This window comes from Anneissia japonica, unplaced genomic scaffold (assembly GCF_011630105.1).
Source record: "Anneissia japonica isolate Jap-2015-1 unplaced genomic scaffold, ASM1163010v1 scaffold287579_len849171_cov184, whole genome shotgun sequence".
NCBI lineage: Eukaryota > Metazoa > Echinodermata > Crinoidea > Comatulida > Comatulidae > Anneissia > Anneissia japonica.
In genome coordinates, this window is record NW_022755335.1 from 840523 (window position 1) to 850497 (window position 9975).

Genomic DNA, 9975 nt, shown 5'->3' on the forward strand with positions numbered 1-9975 from the left:
TCCTCTTTCTGGAAATAGGCTTCTGTCCAAAAGACATCTTGTTACCTCATCTTTCAACAGATCAAAGCTGTCAATAGTTTTGTTGACAGATCCTTTCATTAAATGCAACAACTTATTCTGAAATTTATAAAAATAAAACCAGAATTATGATGAATGTTGCATTATCCTTTAAAAAACAGAAAATTTTAGAAATTATCCGTTCAGAAACACAATTTACATAACTGATCGTTGAAGCTATAAGGCATAATTATCATACCAAAACCAGAATTAGTAACCAAAACAAGAAAATTGACTTTTTAATATATTAATATTCTTCACATTATAAGCTTTAAAATGAGAGGTCATTTACCAGAATCGACATCTTATTGCCAAATTTATAAATAAATGTCATACAGCTTCCCTGTACAGTAGACCTACAAGTATAATATACTACCACATTCTCATGCTAATTATTACTCAGTTTAACATTTAGCATACACTGGTTTTGGGATGGCAAGCCTTATACGGCATTTGTAACTACTAAAATTCAGGTTTTAGTACCTCATTTTTCAGAGCTGTTTCTGCCTTTTTTATTAGTCTCTCAAGCAAACCTTCAACAGATCCTTCATCAAGTAGGTCAGCATGGGTTCCTACAATGAACACTGTCTGGCTTACACCAATCTTCTTAAGGTAGTGCCAAACATTAATTTCAAACCAATCCTGATTATCTACATTGGTGTTATACTCTTTCAGATCAACAGTCAGTATGTACAAAGCATTGTGTACAATGAAGATTTCTGTAAGACCTTTATAATGTGCATCACCACTAAAGTCACGGATTGTGACATTGATGTCACGGATTACTGCAGACCGCTCTTCAATTCCTTCTGTGGGTTTAACCGCCCTTTGAGTTACATCGCTACATAGAGCACTGCAGACACTAGATTTGCCAGAATTAGAACTTCCCTGAACAATAATGAGAATTCTGTCATCCTTAAACCTTCCTGCAACTATTTCTTTGCAGTACCTGCGAATCTCTTGGATTGGTCGTGCAAGGACATCAGGTGGTGGTTTAATAATCGGATTTTTGTCAACTTGAACCACTTCAAGACTCTCATTCATGTACAAATAGTGTGGTACCTCCTTTATTTTATTTGAGGACATGTACAAGAATTGTAGACTCTTCAACTGACAAATGACTTGAGGGAAGTCATCCAGTCGATTATCTGAGATGTTTAAGTATTGAAGGCTTTGAAGATATTTAATATCTTCTGGAATATGTGTCAGTTTGTTGCCTTCAAGTCTTAGGATCTCCAAATCGTTATAGAAACCTAATCCCTTTTGGACATACTCAATACTGTTGTTGTTGACTTTTAGAATTTTCAGACGTTTCAATTTGCTAATTACATCTGGAAATATTCGACACTGATTATGCGAGATATCCAAGTTTTCCATTCCTAGAAATTCAGCAATGCTTGCTGGGAGATCAACCAGCTTATTTTTAGAGGCATCTAGAATTTTCATACTTGGAAAGTGGTCAATATCTAAATACTTCGGTATTTCTCGCAAACGATTACTAGAAATGCTGATCTTCGTAGTATGTTTGCATCTGTGATCACTCAAGATTTCACTTGGTATTTCATAGAACTGTCTACATTTCAGGGTCAACATAAAATCTCCAGTTGTTAAAGGTTTGAATTCATGATTCATTACATCAGTCACTGAAGATTCTTTATCAGAGGCTTGAATTACTGGTTTACCTGCCAGAGATTTTGAAATCTCCACATTAGTAACAGAAATAGCAAAGGTGGCACTGCTTGGGCTCTCAGAGAATGTATCACCGATATCTCTACTGGCAAGTCCTGGACTAAATACTTTGCTGCTGCTGCTGATACTACTTCTTGAGATAGAGGATTCCGCCGGATTGTCAAGATCAGATTTCTTTATTGACAATTTAGAAATGGTAACATCTGAATAATCATTAAGTTGTGTAATATCATCACTTAGTACAAGTGAAGCACAACTTGCATCTGCTTCTCCTGAAACACCTGTGTTGTCATTACCATCTGAAATTTTCATAACATTTTCATTTGATTTCAGAGTATTTGGGGAGGTTGACATCACCTGGGCAGATCTCGTATTTATAGTTATATTACCACTACCCTCCACATTGATAGCTGAATTGCTTGCAATCACAGATTTTGTTTCACTTGAAGTTACAACACTATGAGAATTTAGTCTTGGAGGACTACGCGCACCAGCATTATGTTGGAATTCCTTTTCAACAGGTGAAGTTGGAGTTCTATGAATTGTTGAAGCGGGTAGTAAAGAACTTCGATGAAACTGATTTTGGGATGGCCCAGGATACCTAAGTTGAGCTCCTCTGCCTCTTTGTCTTGAATTTGTTTTACTACCACGATAAGTGTGCCCTCCTGTAGGTACATAGCTCATACGAGGATTATAGGAAGGAAGGTTTGCTTCTACATTTTGGTCATAACCAGGGTAAAGTATCTCATTATATTGGTGATAATTTACAGTATATGGCTCAGGAGGGAATTGCTGCCTAATATGAACAGCAGGATTCTGTAGAATAGGTGGTTGATGTCGGTGTGATTGGTAACCACCTTGATATCCATGCCCAGGATGAAACTCAGTAAATTCAAGTGGCTGATATTCTGCATATACACTGTCGTCTTGTAGGTAATCACCTTGAATTGATGAAAAATGTTAGTATGTAGTTTAGTAGCAGTAGCCATCGTAGTAGAATATGCGCTTAATATCATAAGATGTATGTTTTTATTTATTATCAAATAAATTATTGTCATATCTAAAAAGATATTTTTTTTCCATTTTTCAGTTTACACCATATAGAAAGTGGGTTGGCTGAAAATGTTCAATTCTGTGACCCCGCAATCCATGCTACATGGCTTTTGCAAAAAAATAAAAATATCAATACTATTATATTGTTTAAAAAAATGATTGCCAGCAATCATGAAATTGGGGAAATTGTAACCAAAACTGAGAATTTATCAGTTACAGGTATAGCAAATCATAAGATGACTAACATTGAAGTTTGGCTCAGCTGCAAGGCCCTAGGCCAATCACAAACTACACAAGTTCACTTGCAAGTATGGCATTGTCTAAGAAAAAGTGGCCGAATCTGTTCAAAGTACATTTGTGGTTACATGTATGTTAAAAATGAGTGTTACTTCAGTGCGAGTTGCGAGTTACAAAATGCGAGTTGCGAGTTACATAATACGAATTGCGAGTTACAAAATGGAAGTTGCGAGTCACAGAATGCGAGTTGCAAGTTACAGAATGCGAGTTGCGAGTTACAGAATGCGAGTTGTGAGTTACAAAATGCAAGATGCGAGTTACAAAATGCAAGTTGCGAGTTACAAAGTGCGAGTTGTAAGTTACAAAGTGCAAGTTGCGAGTTACAAAATGCGAGTTGCAAGAGTTGCGAAATTGGCCAATCTCCTGTTTTGTCTTACAATAGCATTATTTAGGGAAACCATCTGAATAATGTAATAACATAGACCTAATGTAAACTACCAGTGTAAGCTCTCAGATAGAGTATGTGGTAAAAGTTGTGGTTGAGTAGTGATATTTCTTTTAGCTAAGTTCCACAGTAACTGACTACTCCTATTAGTGGTGCTGTGGTATAGAATAGCTTTATGGTCCTTTTGTTTTTTGCAAGTGCTAAGGCCACTTTGCAAATTAAATAAGCCTGTTCTCAGGCAACTTTTCTGGAATGGTTAAATGGTCCTGCTTACAAAGTGGAAAATGTTGTGGAAGAACAATTTAGCATGGACTTGAATAGTAGAAATGGCCCAAGAAAAAAACGGCCCCTACTGTAAAAAAAACTTCCCGGAAAAAAAGCCCCAGAAAAAATGTCCATATGACAGGTATGTAAAAATAGCCCCAATGACAAAATTTAGTAAGAAAACTTTTTTTAAATTCTTCCAACCATTTAATTGTTGCTAATACAAGAATTGAATAAAAAGCCAACATAAATCGTGCATTTTTCTAAACTAAAATAGGCCTAATTAATTTTTTTTAAAGTAATGTTTCGATTTATAATTTCTTCTTCAGGAATTATAAAAATTAATAAAATAATCTATAGATTAAATTAGTTTATATTTTCAAAAGATGCTAACTGCCAAGTAAGTTTTAAAAACATTTATGGTAGCCTAAGGCCAATAAATATTTTTTTAAATGTTACTAGATCTTATACTGATACCATTAATATCCAGCATACTACATTCTGCACAATACCGTAGCCAGCTATTAAGACAGTCAGAACTCTCTCGCCTTAATTCATATTCAATTTTCTTTTATTAAGTGAAGGACAAAAATTAACCATGGAATGGGTACATATTAGACTTTAGGTGTAAAATTAGTTTTTTTTTTTATAAGAACACTTAAATTTTGCATTTTGCAGTTTCAGTAGATTAAGTTGAACAAATATCACTTGATTTTTCACTCTCATAATGAAGGAGAATATGTATTAAATGACCTAAAGAGTGAATATACCAATCCACAAGAATAGTGTTGAATATTTCGCCGTATCAACGACACATCAGCAACTGAGACAGGAATTAGGCAGGCCAGGTCTTATATACTGTGCTAATAAGCTAACAGGTGTTGGAAAGTATTGAGAAAAAAAAAAAAATCAGGTAATAAGGAAAGCGTCACTAAGCTCATTCTTACGGTTTATAGAGGGCCTAATGCGATTGACACATTGTGCTTCCAACACACGATTCACAATTTTAAGTCTGTGAGTGCCATTTCCGGCCATCTAGACGTGCCATAATAATACATTTCTTATCTCAGCCCCACAAGGGCAACAACATCATTTTGCCTGAAATTGATTGTAGGACTATCATATTATATCCAGTGGCGGAATAAAGAGTGGTGGTGGGGGGGGGGGAGCTGCCGGCCCGGGGCCCCAATAAATTTGTCAAAATATTTTTTAACTGGAGATAAAAAGAAAATTATATTCTCAGAATTTTATGTCTGGGAATGCTATTTCCAGCCATCTAAATGTGCCATAATTCATAGATTTTCTTACCTCAGCCCCAACCATGGTGGGTCTGAGGTGGTATAGACACTCCAACTGTGAAAGTCCCTCCATATTATATCATTTATTCGTCGTTAAAAACATTTAGAATAACAATGCACATCTAAAATCCCACGATGGAATTGGTGACCGGGACCCAAAAAGGGCCCCCAGTTCCAGAAATACACAAGGGCCCCGGCCCCATCGTTACGCCACTTCTGACTCATAACCTACCTCTTTCTTTCTTCAAAATAATATTGAATGATCTCAAGAGGGGCGGCAGATTTGATATTGTTCTGCATTGTTAAAAAAATGCTGGCTACGGTATATTTCCATAATTCATACTTTTAAGCACCAAAAGATTTCTTTTTCCTGATAAGTGGATCACCTAACTTTGTCGACGAATTCAAATCGAGTTTTGTTCTTATTTTTTATACAAATTTATGTTACAATGTATTTCTATTAACATTGTTGTAAAAATAGCAGTTAGCCTAGTTCGGTGGGTCACAGAATTCATAAACTCAGCCGATTTTTGAGACGCAACCGATGGTCTAACAGCTTAAAACCATAAATTTCTGTGTGGGTCTGTGTAAAAATCTTTCAAAAGAAACACCAGTCCTATAAATTAGTACTAATACAGTAGTAATAATAATAATAGTATTATTGATAATATAATCCATAAATAGTTACTTCAATAATAATATTAATAATATAAATATGTTAATATCTTACCAGAGGGTTCCAGTGGAAAGTTACCTGACCCTCCGACAAGTCCCTCATTGAATCGAATGAAAATATTGCATTCATTTTTCAAGTCTTGTTCATAGAATGATAATTCAGTTTTCAACTGTTAAAAAAGCATACCACAACATAGTCAATTTTGGGCAAAAGTAGTTAGCATCATTTATAAATATAATAATTTAGTTTACTCTTGTGGTACAAGATTACTTCTGACTATAGCACTACCTTTTTGTTTCTTGCAGTGTAGAAATTTGCTCTATTCTGTAGTTCATTAGGCAAAAACTTTTTAAGACTTTTCACTGGATCAGACAAACTGATGTCTGTACAACATAACACCACTGGGCCTGGCACATGAAGAAAGAGCTGCTGCACCTTATTGGAAAAATCTGCCACAAAAACTCTCTGAAAAAAAAATGATTTGAATGTAACTGTTCCAGGAAACTGGATCCATTGTAATCTTTTATAGTGGTTTTGGAAGATTTACCTTCTTTTGTGTTACTACATGTAAGCTTTCGTAACATGAGTCTTGTACACCATGTTAAATTGATATACAGTATTTAAAAAAAACAGAAGTGACATTTTTTCAAAACTTGGGGTTTTCAATGTTTTTGATAAGTTCAATATGTACATTTCACAATTAGCAAATGTTCTGAGTGGGCGCCTAATGAAAATGTGAATATTAGTAGGTTGGAGAGGGTACAGATGAAAGCCACTAGAATTATTATTCATAGAAAAGAAGGAACTTGGGACACTTCATATTCATATAGATTAAATATTTTAAGTATTGAAGATATGTTTAAAGTTCATAGACTTTACCCTTGGTTTTAAGATTATGCATGTCTACTGTCCCTCTTCCTTTAATGATTTTGCTAGATCAAGTGATAGGTGTGATGGGTGTTTGATACATTTGAAGACCAAAACCAATACCTTTTTAAATTCATCTTTTGTAATTTTTCCAAGACTTTGGGAACAACTTCCAGTACAAATTCAGCAATCCTCAACCCTTTCTGATTTCAAAGCTCAACTAACTAAATACTTGATTGCAAGATACTGACTTGTGTTTTTCTGTTTTTATTTTGATATTCCTTGTTTTTACAAATTTATTACCTTTCTTTTTTACAGTACTAAAATTCTGAGTTAATTTTCAAATAAGGATTTTTAAAAATCAGTTCTACTTTTTTTTATGTTTCTCTTTTGCCTTTACTGTATGTTTTGATGATGGAGCAAGGGCAGTTTTACTGTTTGGGCTCGTGCCTATTCCTTGCTCCTGGCAAGATTGTATTTTTACTTTGCCAAATAAATATTATTATTATTATTATTATTATGTAAAAGATAACTTTATTACCACATTGGAATTTGGAAAAAGAATTTTTAACATCATCAAACATTTAATGTATGTATGTTTATATACATTTTTAATACCAATAACACCAACAATAAAATTAATACTATTAAAGGATAATAAGGAGAATTTAGGTAAAACTTCTTATCAGAATCAGAATCTCTAATCCACACAAGATCGTAAATTTTATCATAACATACAGTAGATATATGCAAAAATTACTGGAAATGTACATGTAAATAAATTAATACCATGTTTGACAAACCTTATAAAAAATTGTAAAAATCAAAAACAAAAATTTTCAGTTTGTTATTGGATATTTGTACAAATCATTTACCTCATCGGGTTCTTCAAGCATCTTCAGAAGAAGAGTTACCTGTTAAAATGACTTTCTCTGTGAATGAAAATAAAAAATTTTATAGTGCAGGTCTCTATATTTTTTTTTTTTTAAATATAAGTAAAATGAATCTTTGTAAAGTATTTCTGCCGTTTACGTTCCCACCTCTTCTTTGGCTTGACATCATTCTTTCAGATAGTCATTATTTTTATTGTCCATGGAAAAATAAATGTTTTTTAAAATATAGCAAATAGTAAATTTTTTGATTAGGCTCGAAAATTTGATGAGGGCGGGGACATGCAGGGGTGGCGCAAGTGGCCCGGTGGGGAGAAAAACCACAATTCGTCCAGTAGATAAAAATTGTATATGTATTTTCTACATTTTGGTGGGCATTTTGTTTGATGAGATAATTGTCAACCTCCACCTCAGGGACAAGACTACTAATCCCCCTTCTTTTCTTAGTCTGCTATCATCAGTTAGGAAACAGGAGGAGGAGGCATGTCTCAAAAGATAGTCAACACCTTCAACACACAACTCCACCTATTCCCGCTAATGAACAGCCTTCACAAAATCCTCAAATGCTGGCCAGGAAAGGAAGACGGCGAGACAACCAACGATCAGGGTACCATGGTAGACTTTTGCTTTGGGTATGGGGAAGCAGGCCATATTCCACATATCAAGCGCCCTGAGCATCTTACATTAGATGGATATGTGCGCTATATAAAACTACACTATTTTAAAATACCCTGTAGCAAACATTGAATTAATAAATCAATGTTAAGTCATATGCATATTTGAAAACTAAAATAACTTGGTTTTTTTAAAAGAATCTACTTTAAATGTCAAATAAGTTGCCATTTATATTACTTTTGCAGGAATAATTAAAATGAAATGAATAAAATAGTCAATAGATTAAAAATATACGTAATAAATACCGTCATCATCACATTTATACTGTAGAACTACAGTAGTTGCCACTATATTCTGTTAAATATTTGGTTCATAGTTTACTAATAGATTATTGTTTGGTACAAACAACATATATATAGATATACTACAGTATAAATAGTTATATAAATATGGCAATTATTCTAAAAATTAAAATGGCGTGTAATTGGGAGGTAGGTAATCATGAGAGGGTTAAAAGGTATTGATAACCCCACAAACCTCCCAAAACACACTGTATAAAATCAAACCATGTAATTGTGATTGACTCACTTGTTTTATCTAAGCAAATTAAATATATTCATAAGCACCTATTTTTTGGTTAAACTGATTTTTTTTTTTTGTGAAAAATACCTGCAAATACACCACAAACACACTGCGAACCCCATCCAAACCCTTTAATATGATTGTAGAACTCTCTTTCTATCTAAAAAAATATAATAATGTGATGTCCATAACAGCCTGTTTTGGCAGGGTTTAGCAATACCTACATTGCAGTTAACAATTTCTGAAAAACTGTAATTCCGCTTCCCTGAAATTTGCCACAACTTAATTATTTTAGTATTAAAAAATGCATGAATTATGTTGATTTATTGATTAAATTGTTGCTATCTTTTTACATTTTAATGGTAAAAAAAATAAAAAAATGTTATTATGGCTTATTATTTTTTTTTTATGAATATGCAATTCGTGCAAAAATTGAAATATAAATGGCAATTTATTTGATGTTAAATTCTTTTAAAAACTAATATATTTCAGTTCGAAAAAATGCATTTAATGATTTAAAAAAATCAGTTTTGATACAGAATTTTATTATTAGGGCCATTTTTACCTACCTGTCATTTGGGCCATTTTTACTACGGCCATTTTCACCTACATTCTGTTACATCAGCGCTTTGGCACATGCTTAAGACTGTACTAAGCATGACAGCACGGGCTTATTTACTTCGAGCAGCTACTATTTAGCTGGAATGTTCCATCTAGACACCCATTATACTTTTGCCTGGTAACAAGGACTGACCAACCAGGACACCCATATATTTTGGATTATTAACAATTACTGACCAAATAGTGGTCAGTGTAGATCATGTGACAGGGAGTATATTAGGGTTTGCCACAAAAGTTCTGTGTCTTTCTGCCTCTTACAATCAGAAACACTGGTCGTTTCAAATTGCTGACTTACAATTAAAGTCCTATTGCTGATTTACAACTTTAATATTTTACAAAGTACTGTTGCTTACAAGTTAGGTACTGAATGAGAAAGTTCACCTGACCATTGAAACTTTGAATTTTGAAGAACTTAAAAGTTATTAAAAGGCACCTGAGAAATCAGGAAAGCTCATTTCGTGCCATCTAGGAATCACAATTTTCTTGGTGGAGGACCCCCGGACCACCCTTTCTTTTTCGGGGTTTTGTGAAAACCACAAAAAACTAACCACAAAAAATAGTTGAAGACCATCAAAAGGTCTTCCCTGTTGCTCACAGCTTTACTGAACCATACTGTCAGTGATTTAGGCTTTTTAATCTTAGGCACCAATTTCAAATCTACTAAGTCTAGAAGAAGATGTG

General features: G+C 33.9%; 1 protein-coding gene across 1 annotated transcript in view; it reads right to left on the minus strand.

Moving 5' to 3' along the window:
* Positions 1-9975, minus strand: part of LOC117123401 — a gene marked incomplete at its 3' end in the record, with an annotated part of 20445 nt that continues 10470 nt past the window's right edge. The window contains exons 4-8 of the mRNA XM_033269300.1: positions 7462-7518; positions 6008-6184; positions 5774-5888; positions 541-2687; positions 1-117 (exon numbers count right to left, since the gene is read on the minus strand). Coding sequence (XP_033125191.1) covers positions 1-117; positions 541-2687; positions 5774-5888; positions 6008-6184; positions 7462-7482 — 2577 coding nt within the window. The remainder of the gene's footprint in view (positions 118-540; positions 2688-5773; positions 5889-6007; positions 6185-7461; positions 7519-9975) is intronic.